The sequence below is a fragment of the Emydura macquarii genome, unplaced genomic scaffold, assembly GCF_026122565.2.
Source record: "Emydura macquarii macquarii isolate MOO-44397 ecotype Brisbane River unplaced genomic scaffold, CSIRO-AGI_Emac_v2 contig_1263, whole genome shotgun sequence".
NCBI classification, from domain to species: Eukaryota; Metazoa; Chordata; order Testudines; family Chelidae; genus Emydura; species Emydura macquarii.
In genome coordinates this window covers 9743023-9768821 of record NW_027131400.1, presented here as the reverse complement: position 1 = coordinate 9768821, position 25799 = coordinate 9743023, and the positions used below count along the sequence as shown (strand labels likewise).

Genomic DNA, 25799 nt, shown 5'->3' with positions numbered 1-25799 from the left:
AAAAATAATCTCTGCTGTACCTGGATTACTGACATCAGTAACCTCCTTTTATTGTCATCTTGCTTACAGGAAGGCTATAGAGATGGTGTTGAGGCTGGGAAAGAGCTTTCACTCCAACAGGGCTTCAATTGGGGTTACAAACAGGGTGCTGAGATGATGATGACATGTGGCCAACTCAAAGGAACGCTTAGGTAAATTTTGAAGCTTTGAGATTGTGTGGTGCGTTTATATGGATATCTTGATCTACAATTTATCAAATGCTGTGAAGACTCAGGTAACAATTTCGAAAGTGACTTTGAAGCTGAAGTCCCATTTTAAAAACAAAGTAAACTGAATTTGGACTCTTAATTCATTCACGTGCGTTGGAAAATTTTACTTCATATTTCAGATTATATTATGTAAACATTCCTAAAATGCCTATCACCAGGCTGTGAGCATCAAGCATAATTTTTTAGGTCGCATTAACTGAAAATTGGCCATGAAAAGGATATTGTAACATGGAAAAGCTTTAGCAAAAAGGTTGGTCTTGCATTTTAATCGGAACAGTCAGCCTGGAGGTCAGTCTGATTTCCTCTGGAAAGGGCCATGTCATGTCACTGAAAATGCTGTCTCAGCACTTGGCTCTTGGCTCTGTTAGCTGAAGCATCCTTGTGGAGCACAGCTGTGCTCTTGTTGGATGCAAGAGTATATAACCCAATGCAACCATCACATGCTGTGTAGGAACTACTACGGTGCAGCAGAACCTACTATGTGATACTGTCTGTTGCTATTACAAATGTTCTTCAGAAGGCAAAAATGTAGCGTGGTAATTCTTAGCCCTCCTCCTGTGCCTTTTTTAAAATTAACAGCATCTTAGCGGTTCAGTGAATTACGATCTGAATCAACACTCTTGGCTGAACATTTAGCTTTTCCTGTTGAACTTTCCTGAAGTATATATGAATGAAATGTACACACACAAATGGAATGAGTTTTTAACTTTGTCTGGTCACCTTTTCACCCAACCTCAAGAAAACATGCAGCTCACTGCAGGTATTTGGAATCACTTTTCCACTGTTTTGTTTTTCTCTTCAGTGCACTCTTGTCTTGGTATCTCCTTAATGGACATGTTTCTGCTTTGCTGAGTAAGATAAATAACCTCCTGGATGCAGTTGGCAAGTATGAAAAATGTATACTTAAGTATATGAATTCTATCCAGCCACAACCCCACCTTGGAGAGTTATTGGATTCTGTTCAGGACATGGACCTTAGTTATACGGTTCCAGCTGACAGAGAATTTGATGGAACTGAAGCTGGAAGACTCTGTACAAATGATTCTGAGTTGAGTGAAAACTGTCGCAAGGGTAATGTTGGGGCTGACTCCTTGCAGTCTGACAGTTGGAGGACAATAGAACACACAGATTCTGAAGGGCCAACCCTCACTTGGCTCAAACAACAGGCTGCCTGTTTAGGAGAGGAGCTAGGCTTGTCGTTGGACGTATTAGAGCATGTCCAACAACTGGAAAATTAACTTTTCTCTTCTACCAAACGGAATCCAATTCTAAGAACAAACTTGACAGGATTGTATTTTATTTGTGGCGCATAGGGTGGTGGTTATATTAGTCATTTCCTTTCATGGGAATGTAATGATCTGATTCTAATGTTTCCCTTTAAAATATAGTAAGAACCCTTGCTCCATAATACTGTGTCACATCTCAGCTCTTGGCAAAAAAATGTTGCTTCCACACTTACTTTCTACCTATGCAAGTTAGTTACTTTGTATACACAAATGCATAGCAGTTTAAAAGCTCTGCAGTGACACTAATATGTCTGCTGTTCTGTCCGGCAATCTAACATTTTCCTCTAATTTATTTAATTTGCCCTTAATATTCTTTTTCAGAAGAAGGAACTGAATGATTCTTTAATCATATCCTTAGAAAACAGTTGCTCCTAGCATACTGAAAACGAAAGTAAACATTGCTATTGGGTTAGAACTTAGTCTGGATGGAGAACTCCTTTGAAGAAGTAGGAACTGCACTTGCAGAAACAGGCCGTATACACTTTGTTTAAATATTTGATATTTTGCCAACTCTATTTGTTCATTACAAGAAACTGTGCATCATAAATCTCTGGTGTAGTTAGCTCTGCTTTCAGATCAACACTGCACTGAAACCGGTTGCAGTACCAAGGATAAAACTTTATCTGAAGCAGGTGATTAAAACACAAAATGCTGTCCCTCACATCTGTATAGTATATATAAATATATATATATTTATATAGTATATATAGATATTATATAGTAGGAAAATCCTTGATAATTATGGCCACTTGGTGTAATGCAACTGATTGTCAAAGGTTTAAAAAAAATTGCCACCCAGCTAGGACATTGCGCAGTTGGCTACGTACAATATAGGATGTAGGCCATTTCCACCATAGCTGTAAGGGACTTAAAATGCAGCACAACTGTTGTGCCCAGGAAGTGGAGAGCCAAACTACTATGGCAACTGTCTGAAGAGGTGGGGGGAGATGCTGTGGCTTCCTTGGGAAGTGAGGTAGGTGTAGTTGTGAACATTGCAGACTCACTGTACTTTCTCATGTGGTTATGCCCAACATCATCTGGCCCCTAATTCAACATATGGTACTTACCATGCCAAATGAGTGACGTGGGTCTTGCTTGTGTTGGTGAGGAGAACTCTTTTGCCTTTACCTTGTCCTTATTTGGGTATTGCAGGAGTACTAAAAATGTTGCCATATTTAGGGTTCTCATCTTCCTTTGAAACATCAACGTTATCACCTTCTGTGGGAGGCAAGAGACTGGATTAGATGGACAGATGATTTGCAACTCTTGTGCAGATTCTTGATTAAGGCATCAGATATACCAGGTAACAAAAATGAAAAAGATTTATTCTACAATTTAGGCGAAAACCAAAATTTAAGCTAGAGTAATGTAACAAGGTTATCATAAGACTACAGTCTCTTGCAAATGGAAATTTTAGCCTCATTATAGGCCTTGTGTATTTGGCTACATACTGTTAACTCATTTTAATATTTAATTCCATAAAAAGCTTATGGTGTTCCATAAGATTTTTGTAAAATGCACCTGCCCTCCTTTCCCTCTTTAAATTCAAGTTGCTTTCTATTCCTAGTGTGTTGAATATCTGTTTCCCTGACCTGACTTGTCCTTGCCCCTCTGCTAAAACAGCCCTTATAAAGTTACCATATCTGTTCTCCAGCCCTAGCCTTCTCTTCTGAGATTGATCGCACTCTTCTTCAGACTTTAGAGATTGCTTTCCTGCTTCTTCAGATGTGTCCACTTACATTGTTTGTTAAATATTACCTGTACACACACCATGCTATTATTATGAACATTGATAAGTTGCAAGCTTTCTATAGAAACCTTACATCTTACTCTTTATGGACAAATATGCTATAAGCAATGTAGTTGGTGTAGTGAGTTTGTCAGGTCAGACGAGTGGAAGAGGGGACCCTTTGCCAAGGGGATTATGTATAACACACGTTAGTCACAATTTTCTACATGTTACTCCCATAACTACAGGTTCTTAATGGCTGTCACCTTCTCCATTCTAACACCCTGCATTTGTCATTTTCTCTTGTTGGTCTTGTTTAAACTGACTGCAAATTCTTCTGGGCATGAAGTTCGGTATTGTTTAGCATGTTAGTATATATTGGTTCAGTACAGTCTTATGCATATTTCTCACTAAATCAATTTTAGCACCTACAACAATACTGAGTAAGACACTCTCTATTCCTGTTTTAAGTTACCACTACCTAAGTTGTCATCTTGTTGAAACTCAGCATATTTAGTCAGAAGCCGAAAACAAATTTGGTTAGTTTGCTTACCACTTACACTAAGTGCATGTGAGAGTATTTTTAAAAAATCATACAATCCTGCTGTAACCTTTTTGCACGCCAACAACTGAGTTTAATTTTTCAAACCTAATATCAGGCTAATCCTCCATGAAGACAAGTCATTGTGCAGAATTTAAAACTAGAAAATGACAGCCATTTGTTTGCAAAGTATTTTTATTGCACAGTTATATTAGCCATATCCCTTCTCTGTTATCCACCACTCTTTGTAAAAAGAGGACATTAAATCAGTACAGGAGGGGAAAGCTTTTCATTTACTACACAGTTTCACTTTGGAACACATGTGGAATGGTGCAAATAAATGAGAAATTAATTTGCATTAAATTGCGTTTGTGCACACAAATTACTACCCGAGTGTTTCAAACAACAGTTCTTTCCCACTCCACCTTTCTTACAGATTTTTCAATTACATTTTTTAAAATGTTAGTGCAACATTATGGTTTAATAAATTGAACCACACAAAGAAAAAACAAAATCCTTAGGTTACAGCAATATAACTTAGCCACATTACATGTTGTAGTATATATACACCTACAAATATTTAATAAACAGTAACCTAAACAACTACATGCCCATATATGCATTGTGAGTTAAAATTAGGTTCCTACACCAGTGATCATTTGACTTTTCAAATTTGTGTTTACATTCTCAAACTCAAGTATTAACTTTTTTTTTTGGGGGGGGGGCATTTCACAATATGCAGGGTTGGAAAGATTTTAATTCTAAGAGAAAATCCTGCTAAACAGAAGCATTGATCTTGTCAAATGCTCCACTTTTCGTTTCTTGAGAAAGTTACAAGTGATTGATCATGCTACCAAAAAGTGATGTGGAACCGCAGTAAATATCAGATGAATATTTGGTTTAGTTATACTGTAATTTGTGGTCTATCACACTCAATACTGGCTATGGAGATGCTTGTTTCCATGCTATCGCATGAAGTTTGCCTGCTGGCTGCAGAAAAGCTTTTTTCCATTCCATCACCCCAGATCTACAGGCTGGCTGCTGAGATGCCTTCTTCCATGCTGCCAGGCAATGAAGTTTGCTTGCTTCCTAGTTCAGAATTTTGCATGCTGGCTGGAGAAAGATTTTCTCCTATATTGTTAGAGGATGCACTTTGCTTACAGGTCACTTCAGGATTTTGCTCAGAGGTATCTTCCATGTTTTGTATTTCACCATCAGCTTCCACTGTGACAGCATTCTTGAAAATAGCTCTCATGACGAGAGGAACAGACATACAACTGAGGGGAAAAAAAGAGAGTTGAGAACATTATTCACTACAACATTAAGTACTCAGCCACTGTAAAAAGCAGACTAGCCTGCTGAAGTGAACCATCCTTTCTGTGGGGAAAATAGATTTCTCTCACAATTCCACCAACAGACAATGAAGGTGTATTGAATCAGAAGTTATCTTGGTGTGTGTAAACTCTTAAATTAGCTAATATGGATTCTCCTATTCTTAGCCTGAGTACTGCATGAAAGTAAACTACATAAAACCAAAACAATATCCTTTTACATAGTTCCAAGTTTAGGATTTAGGGTTTTATTTTAAATGAGAGCTTAAGTTGACAATATTCACTTTACAATTAGAAAACTATAATTTTTAAGAGTAATTCTCATGCATTGTATGATGTTTTAAAAGAATATAGCACCTCAGCCTTCACTCAGCTGCAGTAAGGCCTTTTTACCTCCCTCCCCCCCCCCGAAAAAAGGGGGCTTTCTACTGTCTATTACTGGTTCAGCTGAACCAGAGTTAGCAATAGCAGGAGCCCAAATGTACAATGCTCTGGTTCCAGCAGCAGTTTTCTGCATCTTATTGCTTAAATTACTGGTTTAAGTCCAGCCTACCTCTAACTTACTGCCTTTGGACAGCTGTTGACTGACCTGCATGAAGTAAATTAAGCTATGTCTACACTATAGACCTTACAGTGGCATAGTTGTACCACTGCAGCTGCGCCGCTGTAACGTCTCCTGTGTAGCCGCTCCATGCCAACAGGAGAGCGCTCTCCTTCCAGCACAATTAAACTTCCCCCAGTGAGAAGTGATAGCTATGTTGCTCTCCCATGGACATAATGCTGTCCACACCAGTGCTTTTGTTGGTGAAACTTATATCAGGTGGGGGATTTTTTTTTTTTTCTTCAAACCCCTGAGTGAAAAATTTTACCGACAAAAGTGCTAGTGTAGACAAAGTCTTTGTGGTCTCAGTTCACGTTAGTGTATGCATGTTCTTTCCACAGCAGCCCCACACAATTTGGACCACTCATCTCAGTAGAGAAAGGAAGAACTGCTCACTCCCCAGAGGTGGTTCCCTCTGGAAAAACAGGGGGCACATATTGGCTAGGACAGCATGGGAAACTTACACTGCAACTACTTCTGCTATATCTGTTATGACTAACCAGATATCTATAGCTGAACACTGGACCACTTTCAAGAGAATAAAAAGAAATGTCTAACTTGCAATGTGTTTTTTTACTTCCTACTGTATAAAAGTCTTAGTTGCAGACACAAGAAATGCCAGTCTAAGTGAACATATCACTAATTCAAAGTGGTTAAATGAATAAATACATTGTGCAAAGAAAAGTGACACCTTCCTTTGAGAAGTAAAAATATACTTTAGTAAATAGAAAGACCACCTTTTTTTCCTTTAACTTTTTAATAAACTGACATTGTTGATCATACGGATGGTAGTTTTTACTATTTCTGAATATACATAAAAATTATCCTTAACAGACAATGTATTTGGGTTCCAAGCCTTTTATAGTAGAACACTTACCGCTCCATAACTCTTGTAATAAAGTCATTGCTGCAATTTAGAGTTACATCTTGAGTATTTGTATGAAGACTGCATCTGATTTGTCTGGAACTCAAGACATCAGCTACCACTGAATAGGAAAATATATGGACATTTCAAAATTGTGTGTGTTTATAAAGGTCTAGCAATATTATAATCACTGAACAATTCCTTTTGGTCCAAGTATGGAAATTAAGACATATAATGTTGAATATTAATGGTTATAGTTGCCATAATATTACCATTATTAAAGGTTAATATTTACCGTAACAAACACTGTGCATTCATATAGCACAGCTACTATTGCTGTAGGAACTATAAGCCACCCATCCCATTGATTTCAGTGGGGCTCCAAGGGGGTATGGGATTTTGCCCCTCGGCAATGCATTGCGGAACCAGGAGCTTAATTCATTTACATTTCCTGACTTTTTTGTTTTGAACTTGGCAACCTTAACAAAGCATTCCAATTTATTTATGTGTACACACACACACACACACACACACACAAAAGAGTAAAACTTAGGAAGATTTTTGAGATTCACACTGCACATTTACAATTGAAACCTAAGTCCTGAGAAAACAAAGATCTTTGTACATGTGATACATAGAAACAGCGCTGAATGTTCCATACTTACCACAAGCTAAACTCTCTCCCATAGGATGCTGGAATGAGATGGAAAAGCTGGTGCCCTTTTGTGGAGACACTTCAAAATAAAGCAGCTCTGAGCAATCTGTAAGGCAATGACTTTATTTAGTAACTTGGTTGATTTAAACTTAGCCCCATTTAAGTGAATCTTACACTAGCCATTCAAAATATTGACACCGCAGAATCTAATTATTGTAATTCTGCAGTTCAATTTGTGCCTCTACGTATTGGGTCAGATATAGGAGTGCTACTTGAAAATATTTAACATCCAGAGAGACCTATGCTATAAAGGATGCTGATAAGAATTCAGTCATTTCAAACAATTAGTAAATAGCTGTGGATTTGGGGAAAGCAACTGCGGTGGTGACATCCAATTTACAAATAGTCTGCAGCTTAGTTTTGTCTTATAGAGAAACATGCTGTATTTCATAACATATAATTTACCTTTGTTTATCGTGTTCTCAGAGACACAGCTGCCAATAAGAGTGTTATATGCCACTTGATGCCGAAGAATCTCAATTATAGCAGGCACGCACTTTGGATGGGTAAATGGAATTTTACTGACCAGGGCTCCTGTTATACCTGATTTTTCTGTGCCCTTATTTATGAAATAACTGTGCTTCGAGCAATCTGGAAGAGACTGACCAAGAAATATTTATTATAAGGAATGGAAATTTTGAAAGGCAAGACAGCTAGCTCGGATACCAAAATGTTACACTGGATTTGGCACCAAAAAAGTCTTTTGTGGGACACACACGTGTCATCTGTCAGTCTGCCATCCCTGTCAGCACTTCAATGAAAATATCACACAAAGCATTCAGCTGAGACCAAGCCCCTCTCCTGCAAAATACCTTTTAACACAGGATAATCTGCTTTGAGCTTTAAGCCAAGAGACTATGAGTTCTAGTCTCAGTTGTTCGTGTGAGTGTTAAGGGCTGCAAAAGTCAGACATATTAACCCTTTAACTTTAATTTAGGAGAAGTAAGTGCCATTCAGTCATTCTACAGGGAAGATAAACAGAAAGAGAGGACATTTCAGGCAGACCTGAGAACAGAGAGTGCTTTCACCTAACACAGTGGTTCCCAACCTGGGGCCCGGAGGCCAAAAATGGCCCTCAAAGTGGCCCGCTACTCCCCTCCCACTGGCTGCAGAAGGAAGCTGCTGCCTAAGGGCCTAGGTGGAGCATGTTGCCACGTGGCTAAAAGACTGGTGCAGGCTCCTTGCTGCATTCAAGGGGATGGGAGATTAGTGCTCCCCTCCCCCTGGCTGTAGCAGGGAGCACGCAAAGCACTCCACCTGGGTCCCTAGGCGCTGGTGTCCCTGCTGGAGCCAGAGGAAGGGGAGCACTGGTCTCCTGTCCTGCTGGCTGCAGAAGGGAGCCACTGCCTGGGGATCCACATGCAGCACACGGGGCTACAGGATGCCTGCAGCCATGGGGATGGGAGATTAGTGAGGAGGAAGGCAGCCTCCTTGCTTAACTCCTTCTGTCTCTGGCTGCAGTAGGGGGATGCGGGGGGGGTCTGCTGACAGACTGGTGGCCCTTCAGGGTTGTAACCATATCTGTAGCCCTCGAGCCAAAAAGGTTGGGAACCACTGATCTAACAGATACTAATCTCATTCACTTTGCAACCCTGCCTTTCAGAAGGAATGTCCTTAGCTGTGCTATCACTTGACCACACTTTTCCTGGGGTCAGGAATCCTGATAACCAATGTTATCTATTGCAGAGCATCCATTGCATCCACTACCTTGGGGTGGTCCACCTACCAGATAACTTGGTTCTGCCCAGTTCTGTTCCTATAGCTAAAGCAGAAAAGATGTGTGGGCAGATACCAAGGTTGTAGGTTCAAAACCACCTAATGACTCATTTGAGGGGGAAAAGATTATAGAACTTTTTAAATTAGCGTGAGCACTCTGGAATAATTGCTGAAGCGATTTTATATTGCAAAACATGGTATTTGGAAGTTTATTTAGATGTGATATTTGTTTTAATATTGTAGTTTGAGTACATCAATGTAGCAAATGAAGGTGTGTTGATAGCAAGGGTAGGAAAATCTACACTAGCATAGCTAACGATAGTGAAGACACGACGGCTAGCCCACCTTGGCATAAGCCCTCTGGGGACCCACTTCAGTTGCTATGTCACACTGAAGTCTGTGCTGCCATGTCTTCACTATTGTTAACCACACTACAACCACACCTTCATTTGCTGTGTAGACACAACCGTAGTGTTTCTGCTTTGGTCAAATGGGAGCTGTCATTTTAAGAGCAGGGCAGGGCATTTAAGAGAGTGCATATTAAGGAGTGATTGGGCAGGTTCAGGTGTAGGAGCTTTATCCTGTGTGTCCAGAGAGAGGAAGACCCACCCTGGATAAGCTGCAAAAAGGTCAGCACTTAATAAGCTTATTTTTCCAGAAAGAAAGTCTTCATTCTTGAACGTGTAACATTAGAACTTAGTAGGAAACTGGATGCCTCTGGGCATTGCTAATGAGCTACAGTCTCTCACCCATATCCAGCACAGCTCCTTAGAGATTAAAGTTATTTCCATCTAATGGATACGTTGTGGCCTCTAAAGACGAGGACTTTTCTGGGTCTCAGTTGCAGCTACCACATTGTAAACTCACCCACCATTGCCCTGCACAACAGCCAGACTCTGCAGAGATCAAAGACTACAAGGGCCCTGAAGACTGAGCTACCCCATTACCTATCGAGGAAGTGCCCTCTACTCCAATTGTCCCCTATTTCACAATTAAGGCATGCTAGCAAGGCAGATGCTGTGAGAAATTTGCCCTACCACTGCCCTGTAGATAAACAAGAAGCTTTCGCCTACCAGGGTAGTCCAGCCAACATCTTTCACCAGTACTAAATTACTAAATCAGGAGAGTCTTTAAAATTGATGTTTAATTAGAAAGTAATTTCTAAATATGCAAAACAGCCTCAGTTTAGAGCTACCATAATACAAAATACAAAACTATTGTTTTTAGCCACTACGTGCCACAAAACAAAGAACACACAAAAAACATTTTAAAAAGAAATCAGTGAACTCTGTATAATCACTAACTACAGGAATGACCCTAATATTACACACACTTCTTTCTGCCACTCATTATTATAAAGACTATAATAAATAGTAAATTCACTGCTTTTATTGTTACACTGTAGGGAATTCTATTTTTAATCAAATTTAAAATGGAGTGACATGCTCTATGCTAAAGATATTTAAAACTGAAAATCTAGCGGTGAAGCATCTTTGATATTCGGGAGGGTCTTGGATTTGAAACTAACCGCTAACAAACTCTGCTTTTAAAGGGATTAGAGAGAAAGTGGTAGATACATTTAGTTAGGCTAAATACTTTAGAAAACAATACAATTGATATGACTTCTGTTACTATACACAAAACAATGTCTCCTTTATCACCTTTATGAAGGTGTTAAATTGCCTTAAATTATTTAAAAGGAAGTTGACAGAGTTTAAAAAGTTGGAAAAAATATACTCCCTAAAGAGCATACAATTACTGTCAGGATTTCTGAATATTGGCATTGCTTATTGACAGACAAAAGTGTTTACTTAACCACATAAATGTAGATACAGAATAAGAGCAAAATGACTTGCATTTTAGTTGCACGTATCAAAAGTCAAAACATACATACCACCAAGAAACAAGAATTATTCCTGGACAGATCTTCCTTGTACTCATCACTAAGGGTAAATTGAACAATCAATGCATGAAAAGGAGCTAGCTTCAGTCCGTCAATTGGAATTCCTAAAGCCAGGTGATTTTTAGATTAGTATTTCCGGATTAAATTGTCATCATTCATTAGTTATAGAAAATGTTAGTTCCATTTTTACAAATAGAATCATTATAAAGAAGACAGGGAAGTATATACCCTGATTTAACAGATTGGGAATTGAGTCTGGTCCAGGATTACACAGGAAATCTGCCATAGCTGCATATTAAATCCTGATTTCTCATGTCCCAGTCAAGTGCCTTACCCACAAGACTATCCTTCCCCCTTATATTGTCATTTCTCTACTTGGTTCTCTGCATATTTTTTTTTTCCAATATCCAGTCACATTTACATGACAGCACATTAAAAATGTGATAATCACACCTGAGTTGACAGGTATACTGATTAGAGGATTTTCAGAGAAGGTAGAAAATCTGGAAACATCTCTTGCAAAATTAGCATGTGGGAGGTAGAAAGGAAACAAGCTATGTAAAGTACTCAAAAATATCTAATCTTACACATTATTAAACATGCCTGTAAACTTCTCTATCTCATGAATACTGGATGAGGATATAGGAAAAGGCCGGTGAAACTTCAAGAAAAAGCAAGCTGGCAAATCCATACTAAGTTCATCAGTCAGTGGTAAAAAAGCAGGGTTGCTGGAGAAAAGGGTAGAAAGGCAAGCTTGTTAAATAAACTGGTGTGCAAAGGATTCTTAGTGCACAGGGTAAAATTAAGACACGTGGTATAGAATGAATAATATGGAGTAGTCTTCCTGCCTCAAGAAAAATCTCCCTCTGGAAGGTGCAAGTACTGACTAGATGTCATAAAGCAAGGTCTATATGAAGACTGACAGAGAAGGAAGGTGAGCCACAAAAACATGCAGAGCAGTATACAAGGATTCTTGCTGTGAATCAGTGCACTGTTCATTTTCAAAGGGAAGGGAGGGAGGAGAAAAATTCTTCCTCAAGCCTACCTCTTGTATTACCTGTTCAGACAGTCAAATTAAATGGTGCTATACTAGGAGTGGTTACACACAAAAAACTTAAAATATTACATAATTTAAATACAATACACTTAATTGATATACTCTAGTTCAATCTAAAGTTATGGGCTTGATGCAGGTATTACTGGATAAAGTTCTATGGCCTGTGTTGTACAGGAGGTCAGACAAAAATATCACATTGGTCCTTTCTGGTCTTAAGATCTATGATACCATAGAATTCAGACAGTTAACGTGAACTTGGACATTATTTTAAACTCATTTGGGAAAACAGTCATAACCACAGATTATGCAGAGTACTCCAAAGAGGGATAATGCCATCAATAAAGTAGTATTGCTCTTGTCTAACAGTGGGTTTGCATCTTCATTATATGATCCACAGGATCAATACAAATTATGTCAGGTTTTAACCTTAATGATTTGAAAGTCCATTTATATGTTTAGAAATGTCAATAGTGCCTTTGAATCTCACCCATCTCCTGCCTCAGAATCCACAATTAATGGAGAAATAGGAAGTTTGTTTGTTGTGTTTGAACTTCCAACAGTTACAAACACTTTTGTTCCACATACTTGGGAGCCTGAGGGAAAAAGAGAAGGCAGGTTTGTGTCATTGCATTTTTTTCCTTAAGAAAATGTAGATGAACGTAATACTGGTGAAAGGTGCCACACTGAAAGCCTGATGTCTTCCAGTCATCTATAGTGCAGGTACAATCTAGGCAGCTGCAATGCAAGATCTCCATCACCCAGCCAAAGAAGCCAGTTTAATCATCATAGCTGGTGGTTTTTTGTGACATGAACACCTCTTCACTAGGAATCAGACCAAAGGACCACGAGTCCCATTTCACACAGGCTACTGAATGACTTTTGGTTGCTACCATGCTGGTCTTAATTTGTATCAGCAAGCTGGAAGTGGCAAAGGCTCTTATCACCAGTTTCCTAAACTATCTTGTCCTGCACTTAAGTGCATCACAGGGCTGTTTGCCACATCTTTCTGAACTCTGTTAAACAAACAGTTTACAAGTTAATTTGTTCCCACTTTAGTGTCAATCATGAAGAACCAAAGGATATGGAAATATCATTCTAGTTGTTCCACCTACAAGGAACCTTCTTACATATGAATTTGGATGTAGTGAAATACGTCCTCCATCAAATGAAGTACATTCGGATGTAATGAAGTAAATTCAATGCCTTAAATTGTTTCCAATTCCATTTAGTGATCTGCTCAAAAGAGAACTTGTACTGTAGACAGATAGTTACTTCACTAAGAAAGTTCACCCTTTTAACTACACATGATTCTTTTCAGACTACAGTTGTAAAAACTAAAGTCCAGTTTAAAAAATAGTAACCTAACAATATTTTAATTTTTAATGTTTATCCAGTTTTACCTGGGTTTAGTTCTTCTTCTAGAACTTGATAGGGAGATAGATAATATTCGATGTTCATAGGGGTTCCTGAAGTGGAATTAAAAATTACAATTGGTTACTACAAAACATTATTAACATTGACCAGGCAATAAAAAAAATCCTTTAGCTAACTGGGTAAAAATGTGAAAAAAAAAAAACCTTAAAACTTGTAAGTAATTTTCAAGTCAAAGTTGTGTTGAATTGTATTTTACTGCTAAACTGTCAATGAGAATATGTTTAGAATCAATTTATTTAATCTAATCTTTTGAAAGGTTCATTATACTTCAATTGTTACATAGCCTCATATTCAGACTTGAAAGGATTTAATTTAGTAATATTTTAATCTCCCTTCTTAATACTAGTACTTAAATATTAGAATTTGGAGAGAATGTCCAACTGGAATACAGAAATAGGCAAAGTTTCTTAATGTGACTTATCTGCTCTGGAGATGAAAGAAAGCAATAATACATAGATGGGAGACTTTCGTATGGAGCTGAGCAATAGCTCAGCATAGCAAAAGTGTGTATTGAAGATACGTTTTGTGAAATGTTTGAATTCTAAAGGGTATCCCATTCAGAGTTGAAGCCCAAAGCTACTGCTGACTACAATCTAGGATGATCTAGAACAAGATGCTAAAACCCACCAGTTCAATAGATTCTCATTTTTTGGCAAGTAACAGTATCACTTTGGCAACTATGATGAGTCTCTTATAGTTACTCCCAAAATTCCCCACATGATATCAAAAATGTACTAGCACTGTTTTTAGCCTGGTGTGGTATCAGGCTGCTGGAACAGATTGTTAGCTCAATGGGCCCAGTGCATCTTTTCATTACCAAGTGTACAGTGCCTCGGAATACAGACCCCACCCAATCCCATCAGGCATTACTCCAATACAAATAATAAATAATAGTTAATGATGCAGCTCAGTAGTGAAGGATCTTTGCTGTGGGCACACTGTTTACTCACGTTTAGGTTTGTTTATTTTTAAGTCTGAACCAAAAAAATTACCTCCAGTTCTTGGCACAAGGTGTCCTACTTTTCCATGAAGTACTTCAGTAACTCGGTTTACATCCTGTGTTCTAATTTTTTACAAAATACAAACTGATCAATGGTTCTAGAGTGACAGTGCTATTTAAATCAATATAAAGCCATTTCATTCCCTTAAACATTCTCTCCTCTTTTAATTGCCTTGGCTTTAGGTTATTTACAATTCTATGGTCGTTTTCAGAAATTCTCTCTCAGGCAACTTGCCATTGTCCTGTCTCTCAGTGGCATCATGTATGATCTTAATGCTTGGATTTCCAGCTTCAGCTAGGGCCCATTCAGCTCCCTTTTCTGGGCTTGCTGCATATTTAAAATTTGACTTGTTTTGGTTTTGTACGCCCCAGGCTGTAAAGGGAGGAGGTATAAAAGGACTACTGCAAGGGAAAGGTGGGAGGAAGTATAACTAAGTGACTTGGATAAACTGGAACTCAAATGAGACTCACACACCTCTCTCTAACTTCAACTCATGTACAGTGCAAGTATTAAATAATGAGCTGCAAAATGGTAACAGGCTGAAAAAGATCTACATAGCTGTATAAATAGCCTACTTGTCAATTCATAGTTAACTGCTCAGGATTATCTGCTGACAGATTTGTGACGAGTGAGGACACAATGTTAGCTCAAAAAGAAATTACTATTCTTAATAAGGAAACAGTATTCAAAAATAGTCTAATGGTATGTTCCCATGTTAGAGCCAGGCCTTGTTTGATGAAGCTAGTTAGCAGGCAAGGCTCCAGAAAAGTCTCTTCAACTTTCACAGCCCCCAGAATGGAGGTACTGTCACATTCTGGGGTGCAATCCAGACAAGTCAGGGGTTGTATCACCACCTGCCCTGCAATCTTGGGAGCCTCACAATGCTTTGCTGTTGTAGCTCCCAACCTGGGCCGTCACAAACAGCCTACTAGTATGCAGGTCACACCCTGAGTGTCTGAGTATAGCTGCAGCCCTGGTCCAGCAGCTCTGATCCCAGCAGCCTGTCAGCAACATTCCAGCCACCCTCTGGTTTCCACCAGCCGTGGTATTTGCAGGGTAACCTCAGCACAACCCTCAACTCCTGAATTTTCCCAAAAATGTGTCTTCTGCACCATCCACCCCTCTCCTGTACAGTTCAGTTAATAAGATATGTTGCTCCTATAAAGAGTCAATATTCAGCAGTTTGCTACTTTAACTGGAGTTACCAAACAGTTCTCTTTAAACCCAGCACTGGATTGATTTAGATTTTAAAAAAATGGAATAGGTTTATTAACAAGAGAATATAGGATTTGAAGTGAATTCAAATGTGAGGGATAAAGTTACAAATGGTTTGAAGGAAATCAGTGAAAACATGCATCTAAAAGTCTAAAACGTAATCTAGCAAGTTCTGGTTCCTGACTTTGTTGAAGATAACTTTTCTCACACACAGTCTTCCAGCAAGATGGTGACTGACCCTTCTTTTGGTCAGGATCTCTCCCAGAGCCCCAAAGGTGCTGGTGCCTTTGCCTTCTTCAGTGAAAGAGAGAGAACGTGGGGGTTCTCTGACCCTTTCTTGTAGTCACTGTGGAAGTTTAGACATTGTGGAAGCTTTAATCTATCTTTCCCTCCCTTGTAACTTATAACCACATCTCCTGATTCCCACAGAAGCAAAAGGAACAAGCATTCCAACTGGTGGCCACTTTTCCAAAAGTATTCTCAGCTCACCCCACAGACATCCATGGCCCACCGTCACATTAATATGGAACCCATTAAAGTAATACAGGAAGGGCTCTGACCAATCCCCAACAAATTGAGGGGGACCATCAAGAAAGAGCTCAGGACCATTTTGGAATTTGGGGTAACAGAGGAATCCCGAAGTGACTGGAGGAGTCCTATTGTGCTGACTCTAAAGCTGGCTCACTGCATTTCTATTCAGAAAGGTGAATGCAGTTTCAAAATCTGATGCCTATTCCATGCCGCGGGTAGATGAACTCTTATACCGGTTGGAGGAAACCCAGTACATCACCATTCTGGATTGGATGACGGAGTACTGGCAGATTCCCTTAACGCCGGACTCTGGGGAGAAGACAGCTTTTTCCTACACTGCTCGGCCTGTTTCATTTTAAGACCATGCCCTTTGGGTTACACAGAAGCTACTTTTCAGTATTTGATGCAGTGGTGTACTTGGATGATGTAGTCATTTATAGCAAGGATTGCAATTTCCATATGGATAAAGTAGCTGCCATTCTCTGATCACTGAGGGAACCCAGGTTAATGACTAATCCTGCTAAATGCACAATAGGGAAACAGGAAGCCCTTTACCTTGGACACACAGTCAGTGGAGGGCAAATCTGCTCATTGGTGAATACGATTCACGTTTTACAGGCATACAAAAAGCAAGCTTGTGCCGTCCTAGGTCTAGCTGGCTAATATGGCCACTTCATACCACATTTCACCAATATAGCAGACCTGCTAACAGATCTAACCAGGGACAACCCCCGAGACAGGTCTTATGGTTGCCCACCTGTGAAAGGGCCTTTCAAGAGTGACAGGGCATAGTCTACAGACAGCCAGTGTTGTATAGTCCACACTTCGAGAAGGATTTCATATTGCAGATAGATGTATCCGAGGGGGCAATCCCTTCCCAAGCGGTAAATGGAGAACACTACCCAACCCTGTACATCAGATGGAAACTCTCTCCTCATGAGAGGGTATACTTGGTGATACAGAAGGAATGCTTGGCCATCAAGTGAGCAACAGAGAGCCTGCTTCCTAGGGAGTGAATTCACATGAGTTATCAATCATGCACCCCTGCGCTGTCTGAATGTAATGACAGAGATGAACCTAAGAATCATGAGATGGTACCTATCATTAAAACTTCTGGATACATCACCAGGCAACAAGTTTGAATTCCAATGCCAATTTTCTGTCATCATCCAAGACTGGACTTTGGCCTTGAGGGGGAGGCTATATAATGAGGTTTCCAAACTCCTTACTGAGCAGAGGCAGAAGGGAGAAGTGTCTTCCCTGCTTACAGGCAAGCAGAGTGACCACAGCCCTGCAGAGGTGCCAGAACTGCCAGTTGTGGAGGCATGAACCCACAGCTGGGGTCAATAAAGAAAGCAAGTCCAACTACAAAGGAAGAAGAACAGAGAGGACCAGGGAAGCAGAAAGCCTGGGATAGGAGAGGGGCAACATCACCATGCCAGGCTGCCTGTAAGAAACTGACAAGGAGACAAAAAAAAAAAAAAAAAAAAAAAGACTGCAAGCCCTGGAGGTTAAGGCTTGATAGGCTCAGTTTAGGTAATAAATTTATGGACTGGTCTAATTATAGGCGAATTGAGGGGGACCATTTAGGAGAAAGCTGGGACCCCTAGAGATACTGCACAAAGAACAGTTGACACCATGGAAATGATTTCTAGCTTCCCATTGGGAGAAAATCCAATATCTATGTATATTGCTATGTGTAATTCTATTATACTAATTTAATAATTTCATATTAAAAAAAAATAGAAAACCAAATGCACCATGTATTCTCAAAATTACCTGTACAGAAGGGACATTGAATAGAGATCTTTTTCCAAGGATTGCAAGGCAAGATATACCTTAGATTTCATGTCACTAGAAAAAAGAATATGAATGATTAAAAATTAAATAATTTACAAATAAAAGCTAATTATATTTAAAAGAGATACAACCTATTTCCTGGAATTTGATACAGATTTAACAGGCCTTCTAGAATCTTTCCAAAGGCATCATAATTCTTCATCCTAACAACAAAGAACAATTATTACAGCAAAAATACCAAAGATGAATGAAACACACAATTCAGCTTTTTATAGTGAGGTGGAAATACTCCATACAATGCATAGAGACAGTGACATAAGCCTGGTTATAAGATTTGGCATCTCACAACATTGCTTTTAAGTTTTATTTTGTTTTTAGAATATATCAGGAAATATGAAGTCTTGAGTCAGGCACAAAGCACTGTAATTAAAGCTGACATTACTTAAGTATGCATCATTGAAAGCAATGAACATGCATGGTATTCAGATCTGACAGCTGGAGATGTAACTTATCAACTAGAAACAGCACTTCTTGACATTTCAATACAGTTAGTCATGCACTAACACTCCCATAATACAATGAATATATAGATAGTTCTTTCATCAAAACAACATAAGCCAATTAAAGTCATTAAGATTAAAGATTTAAGAATTAAAGATCCTAAAATAATGAGTATCTGAGATGGAGTTAGATTGAATAACATACTCTGACAGGGTCCTGCTTACATACTTCCCCTCTTATTACTACATATTGTAACTACACACCACCCTCTTAAGACCATAATTAGGAGAAAAACATTTGAAGCACTTTATAAAGGTGCTACTACCCAAGGTAAATGAGAAAAATAAAGTTTTGAACTCAGATAGCTACATGTATAAAATTAGAGATGCTAATAGTTCAAAGTTTGAGACAAATAACATTTAAGATGACCAATATGCAGTGCGGGCCCTCAGGTGGAAAGTCAAGAAGTATCCTCTCTATCTTCCATTTCTCACCCATCATTGTCCTTTTTTTCCAGTAAGAAGCTTATGTGAGATACCACAGTCACTTTTGGAATAGGAAATGTATAGACAGGTCAAGAAATATTTGGCTGTAGGAATTTTTAAATCCATTACATAACTTCCTCTAGAAATATCATTACTTGGGATATGAAGATTCTCTCTCCTCTTTACATTTTGAAAAAGAAACAGAACTGATTATTCTGATTTATTTGCACTGCCACAGTAAAAGATTGCTGAAAAATCAAGGGAGTGTCACAGTTCAGGATGTGAATACAAACCAAAAGCTATTCTATGTAGCAATAATATTTTGAAAATCATTTTAAGAATCCCCATGTTTCATTACTAGCCAAAATTATAGTTTGTACAATTTTATATGTATTGTCCACCCTTTTATAAACTAGGGTTTAAATTGTGTTATATAGCCCTAGTCCTTATATTCAAGATAAACACACATATTCTAAGGCCTTCTACGTTCAACTGACAGAAAGAGCCAATACATATTGCTTGTGTAAGCAGTTACAACTCCATTAAATTCAGCAGAATTACTCTAAAAGTGAATATGATCTTTTGTCTGCAGTTATTTTCTAAGATGTGTTGGTATTTCTTTTGTAATTTACAGATTGTAAAGAATTAAAAACAAATAAGCACTCCAATATGAAGCATTAAAGCTGATTTTTAAAATATTTTAATACAGATATGTTTAAACATGAACATTGGTAAGAAGAATGTCTTAATTCCCTCTGGTTTCACACTTAAAAGAATTTTAAAAAATCATCAAGTTTTCAGCAATATGTAGCTTCCTGATATTTGGATGTTTAGAAGAGGAAACTCTTGTACTATTACCTTTAAAACACAATACTAACTTAAAAGTTCCATAAATTATTTTCAGAATAATAGGTTCTGGACTATTAAATAATTCCCTTCCAATCAGCCAGGGAACTTCTAAGTAATTTGGTACCTTAGAAGTTGCAACAGATCATCACAAACCTAGAGAAAAATAAATAAATAAAAAAGGTCAGACTTTCCTAGCACACTTTATGGAATAGCTGCTTAAACATTTTACTGGTGACAATAATATTATCCTTCATTATTTTACTCAAGAAAGAAATCAAAATCAATGATAAATTATACCAAAATCTTAATATGTGAATACTAAAACAAGGGAGTTGCTCTGTGACTGAGAACTAGCCAAGATAGAATTATCAAATAAATTATTTCTAAAATCCACTGCATCTTTGCCAGTTTTTTATTGGCAAGTATTGTGCTGTACTTCCCTGCTTAATAAGATACCCCAACATAACTGATGGATTTTCTTCACTAGGCACATTTGTTCCAGTTTATTTTGAGCTAATTTGTATTCTTTCCAGATTTTTGGGTTGACAGCCCTGAAGTCCTGTTTAACCACAGGACAAGAACAGCATTGGCAGCAGCAGCGCAAGCGTCTCCACACTTTACTCACCAGTTTGTTTCAGCCTTGACCTAGTATGATCACCTACTAACAAACACCACTTTTATTACACAGTGGTGTTCTGCCAATATTTTAACAAGGGGCACCCAGAAAAAAAAATCTCCCCTGTGACAATCCCCATTAGAAGGAACATGTGCACTTGTAGGGAAGATGAGAGAGAATTTCTCTCTCAACAATAATTAAGACAACCCCACTGGAAATACATATTAAACTGCACTTTACTGGAATTCTTAGCACCTGAGGAATAGCACATAAGTGTTCAACTTGTAGGGCTTTAAGAAGGGGTAGATATCTGGTGGAAGGTCTGAATGTAGCAATATTTAAAGAGGAAGTTAGAAACGGAGAAATCACCCTACTTTTCCCTTATGCTTGGTGGTAGGATTTTAACAAAACTCGCAAGAGCTCACTCCAACACATTATAGTACTGTGAAGATGTAAAACTCAGTACAAACATTAACTGTCTAGCTATGAGAATAGCTCAGCCTGCATACCTGTTGAATCACTGTCATTTAGAATGCTAAAAAGGATTCCAAGAAGTACCAATTGCTGTGTGGACACCTGTCTTGTAGGAACTAACAACATCAATACATTTAGATATACAGGTACATTTATGTCAACTAGCATTAACAGTCAAATGAAAGTTTGTTTAGTAGCAGAGATGTATCTTGGTGTTTTTCCAGCCAATTACCAGGATCCCATTATGAACTACTTTCAGGAAAAAAAAAAAAAAGCCATAAAAACAAGATTATGTTTTGTTACATGAGGCACATGTTAAAAAAAGAAAGCAGATTAACCTTACCACAGGAGCTTCTCCGGGGTGAGACAATTTTACATCTACCACCTTTCCATCTTTCTCCAGCTGAACTTCTACATAGAACATGTCTGATGTTAAATAGCAAGCTGTCCCATTGGGGCTAATGTGAGAGTTCAACCTACAGAGAAGGGAAAAGTATTGTATACCTGCAAGTTTTGTTGTATGAAGAAAGGAGGCCAGTTTATTTTATTTGGGAATTTTTCACCGCTCTAAAATAGCTGTTCCTTGGCTCAGCATCTGATAACTATCCAACCAGAGAATGTACTTGTGATCCGCTCTTCTGCAATTTGCATCATCAATGTGTTTAGCAGATATCTACCTTAGCCTTTGCATGGCTTCCACAATCCACCCGAACAACCACTCTTCTAAGAATGCCACAAATAACTAATTGGAGGAGACAGGTATGTATCCTCTGTTTGCTCCACATAACACAGCCCATTAGAATGCCAATCCAAGAAAGTTCACAAAATATTAATTCATCCATATGGTAACTCTCACTGGATTTGAGGCAGTTCTGTTTCATTTATATTTAATGCATAAACAAACTTACCCCCTTTGTTTGGATACAAATTCCAATCTGTTCATCACAGTAGATAAAGATTTAGCTGAAAAGAGAAAATTGTTTAATCAGATTTTCAATGTACTAGAAAAAAATGACAATTATTTTGCTTCAAAACTTATGATTTAACGAATATAGATAATATGAGAGAGAACATTTTTCATGAATAATAAATATTAGCCAATGCTTAAAGAACGGTTTATTGGAAGGAGTTAATTCTCAGGATTAGGGTTTTAGACTAGTTTTAACCCAACTTCAACCTAAATATCAATCTGTAATCTCTTTGGGATTGTGTCTACCTCTCTGTTTATACAGTTTCTAGCATACTGGAGTCTTAATCCTTATTGGAAGTCTCTGGGCACAACCTTGATATGAATAATCAACAACATCTACCCCTCTCCCAATCACATCCCCGATACAGGCAATTTCAACAGAATGTTCAACAATGGATTATGAATTTTCTTGCATCTTCTTACCATTTAAAGTCCTCTGTATCTTCTCCAAGCAAGAGTGTAGTGGATGATGTGGAGTAACGCTAATGGAATCTCGAGGTAGTTTATCCTAGCACAATAGGGCAGGAAAAAAGATCATTTCAAATATCCCCACTCAAAGAGAAACTGGATTCTGTATACAAATTAGAAAGATTCAAACCCAATCCAAAATAAAAGCAGCTGAAATTGACATGAAGACTTTTTAAATTATTTGTATTACCATAGCACCTACAAGACCTAGTTATGGACCAGGATCCCACTGTACTAGGTGCTGTATAGGCAGAGAACAGAGAGATAGATTGTAAGCTCTTTGCGGCAGGGACCAAGTACTTAAAATGGCACAGGGAACTGCTATCCATGAATTATTTGGGACTAGTACAGGCTTTGTTTGATAATCTGAGCTACTTTCACCATGTTTCCTAGGGACCAATCCAGAAGTCTTTAGTGAGTTCTTGGCTTCCACAAGAGTATGCCTGAATAAAAAAAATGAATGAGCATTAAGTAAGGACCCATGTGTAAGCATTTGCAGGATCAGGGCCCAAGTTATATTTGAAAATATGAAGTTAATTATAAATTAGGATCTCCAAACCTCCTTGCTGGCAAGCACTGTCAGAAATCCTCCAAAATCTCTTTTCTTTTTTTCAAATACTGGCAGTTTTGAAAGTCCAATGTCTGCAATTTTAACTCTCTCCATCCTGCTCCAGCACAGGTTTAATAGTCAGAGAAATTATGCCCTCATTTTTGTTAAGAGGATATTTTAGTTAAAGGTTAATAAAGATGGTGAAAGGAGAACATGGACACAAATGTGATTTGCTCTTTCTACGCAGTATTCACAACTGTGCTGGAGCCACCACTGTTTATACAAGGAGATACTTAAATTGGGTCACAACATGGAGAACCAAAACCACTAATACTTTTAAAATGAAAATGATAAACAATAATCTAGATGGGAGCATCCCTACTAACCCACAGTTCTGCATAAAGAGCCAAATCCTGAGCTTCTTACTGAGCAACTTACACAAGCCAGCAACGATTTATGCACATGTTTAATTTTACACCCTGTGCACAGTCCCACGAACTGGGACTATTCACAGTATGTAGAGTGAAGGATGTGTTTAAATCTTTGTGGGATCAGAGTCTTGAGCTCACTCTTTCTTTACTGAAGCCAACTTCCACTGAAGCCAAAAATCATGGGAAGACGTCAAGCCTCAATGGAGTATGGTGAAAGTTGCTAAGATTATCAAACGAGGCCTGCATTTGGCCCAAAAGAGTTAATGGAAAACAGCTCCCTGCACTGTTTTAAGGTATCCATGTAAATTGTTGTAAGACAAACAGAAGTCAGAATTCAGGCTTTAATAGTTGTAACCTTTTCTGTTCACCTTTATGAAAAAAAGGTCCCAGAGAAATTTCAGATTAGTTAGAGACATTTCTGTTATTTGCCCTTTGGTCAAACACTCTTCCCTCGGGTTATCCAGCTGCCAACAAACTTACTGATATTTCTTACCATGCAAAGACGTACAAGTTTCAGAGTTTCAATCCAGGGTTTTTGTGCATATTTTAGATGCAGCTTGTCCATTAAAGAATTTGTTGAAATAAGTTTCATGGGATCTGGAAAATATTTTGAAATTTTCTAATACATGCAATACTATATTTTTTACAGGTTACTTTAAAAGTAAAAAGAAAACTGTTTATTCATTATGCCCATTCTACTTAAACTGTATAGATGAATTCAGAGATGTTGCACTTTAAGTAAGGAAACAAAGAGAAGGGGGATTTGAATTTTGTGTACAAGAATTAAGTCATAATAGGCAGTGCTGAATTACTGTCCGCCAGGTTGCATTACCGTGTGTTAGTTTTGTTTTTCCACATCTTTCAGGGTTTTTGTGTAGACAAATGTAGACACCACTTCAAAAGGATGGACAAGTCTCCAGTGTATTAAAGTGACTTGCCATATCCATGCCTAAATTGACATGTGTGTATTCCCTTTGCACACTGCCACGACAAATATTAAGGCCTTGGTCCTAATCTGAGCTCCCTGGGGAAAGACCCTCCTGCCCACATGGAGCTCATTGAAGACTTAAGGCTTAATTTGTCATTAAAAATCATTTGACAAAGACCTCTAAAATCCTGGATGGGTAATTTTTTAAATAAATCACCAGTGAAGCACGTAACTCACAGGATACACAACAGTCTGACTGCGCTGAGAACTAACATTACTCTTCTCATAGTCTTGAAACAGCAATTTAAGATGAAAGCAATGGGGAGACCTGCAGGAAAAGTCTGCTAAAGAACTTCATAAAATCTGTTTTCTTTCACTGTTTTAATTATCTCTAGGCCTTTTAAATTTCACACCAATTTCCTGTTCAAGTCATGTCATGGGTATTAGTATGCCATCTCCTATAGCTTTTAATTTGGTTTTGATTTGGGGCTGGGGGGAGGGAAAGGGTGGGATAGACAGAAGGGTAGTGCGGGGGGTTTTGGTCCCTTATCAAGCCTTTTATTAAGCACTGTGCTAAGTCAGTGTAGATCGCCACCTGATCACAGCGAGATCTGTGTATAAATGATGCAACCATCATCTTCCATGGAGTTAAACCAGATATAAATGTGGTCTCTTGATGTGCAAAGGCACATCCCCCTTGTTAGATGATGGGATGGGTATAGGAAGCATTCAAACTGTCCAGGGGGTCTTGGTGGGGATCAGTGGTAAGAACCAGAGCCCAGGTAGGAGAGTCCAGTAGCTATCCTGACAAAGAAGGTCACTTTCACTTAGTGCAACCAGGAGCCTTCCAAACACAAAAAGAATGTCCTTGTAGCCCAAGGATAAAAGTCACTCCCTACAGCAAAAGCCAGAGAGAGGAATGTCTTCCAATAGCATCCGAGAGGAGGAAATTCCTCTCCCCTCCCCCAATCTCCCAGGTGGGGAGAGCAGACTGTGTGCATGCACCCTTCAGAGCACAGGGATTATTTGCACGGAGTTTTCCTAGCTAGGCGTGATACCAACCCCGCCAGCTGTCCACCCCCAGCATTCCAGGCAATGCACGAGACACATAGGAGGGATTTGGGGCCAGGTGTGCAAAGCACGCTGAGTATCAGGCACGGAGGGGAAGAGCTAGGAGGGGCTTGGCGAAACGCTAGCATCTCTGGTTGGGGCTGGAGGGGGCGATGATGAGCAGGAGCTCAGATCCCAAGTACTGAACATCTGCTTGGCGGGGGAAGTGGTTTGCGGTCAAGCCAGGGAAACCGCGTCTCCCTCTCTACCCCGCTCCACTGATTGGGTAAAATCCCCAGCCAGGGGGCGAGCAGAGCCCCCGCCCTGCTCTGCTTCTTTCCCGCGGGGCCAGCGCACCCCTGGGCCGCCGCATTTACCAGCATCCTGAGAGCCTGTCTCGCTGCCGCAGGAACCCGCGGGCTCTCGCTCCTCTCCCGTCTCCTCCGGGCTGGCGAGCAGCCGCGCGCCCACTGCCCCCTGCGT

General features: G+C 39.0%; 2 protein-coding genes across 2 annotated transcripts in view; one reads left to right on the top strand and one right to left on the bottom strand.

Annotated features, from left to right (window-relative positions):
- The window catches only part of YAE1 (YAE1 maturation factor of ABCE1), a 12101-nt gene extending 4723 nt beyond the window's left edge, over positions 1 to 7378 (top strand). The window contains exons 3-5 of the mRNA XM_067550398.1: positions 70 to 191; positions 1072 to 2858; positions 7312 to 7378. Coding sequence (XP_067406499.1) covers positions 70 to 191; positions 1072 to 1507 — 558 coding nt within the window. The 3' untranslated portion in view covers positions 1508 to 2858; positions 7312 to 7378. The remainder of the gene's footprint in view (positions 1 to 69; positions 192 to 1071; positions 2859 to 7311) is intronic.
- On the bottom strand, positions 4286 to 25799 carry LOC137154645 (mediator of RNA polymerase II transcription subunit 1-like). Its single transcript, XM_067550399.1, has 17 exons — positions 25694 to 25799; positions 23832 to 23935; positions 22313 to 22397; positions 21828 to 21882; positions 21263 to 21395; positions 19954 to 19982; positions 18126 to 18197; positions 17974 to 18048; positions 14440 to 14510; positions 13414 to 13479; positions 12501 to 12606; positions 11560 to 11684; positions 10948 to 11060; positions 7743 to 7938; positions 7288 to 7383; positions 6635 to 6743; positions 4286 to 5102 (listed from the first exon to the last, which is right to left on the bottom strand). Exons 2-17 carry the CDS (start codon positions 23928 to 23930, stop codon positions 4853 to 4855), a joined length of 1680 nt encoding a protein of 559 aa, XP_067406500.1. The 5' UTR covers positions 23931 to 23935; positions 25694 to 25799; the 3' UTR covers positions 4286 to 4852.

Excerpts from the sequence above, each read along its gene's own strand:
- LOC137154645 (XM_067550399.1), bottom strand. The coding sequence starts at position 23,930 with ATGAAACTTATTTCAACAAATTCTTTAATGGACAAGCTGCATCTAAAA. Across the intron at positions 14,511-17,973 it reads TCAATGTCCCTTCTGTACAG|AACACAGGATGTAAACCGAG; the intron begins GTAATTTTGAGA and ends GTAAAAAATTAG. Across the intron at positions 12,607-13,413 it reads AGAAGAAGAACTAAACCCAG|GCTCCCAAGTATGTGGAACA; the intron begins GTAAAACTGGAT and ends TTTTTCCCTCAG.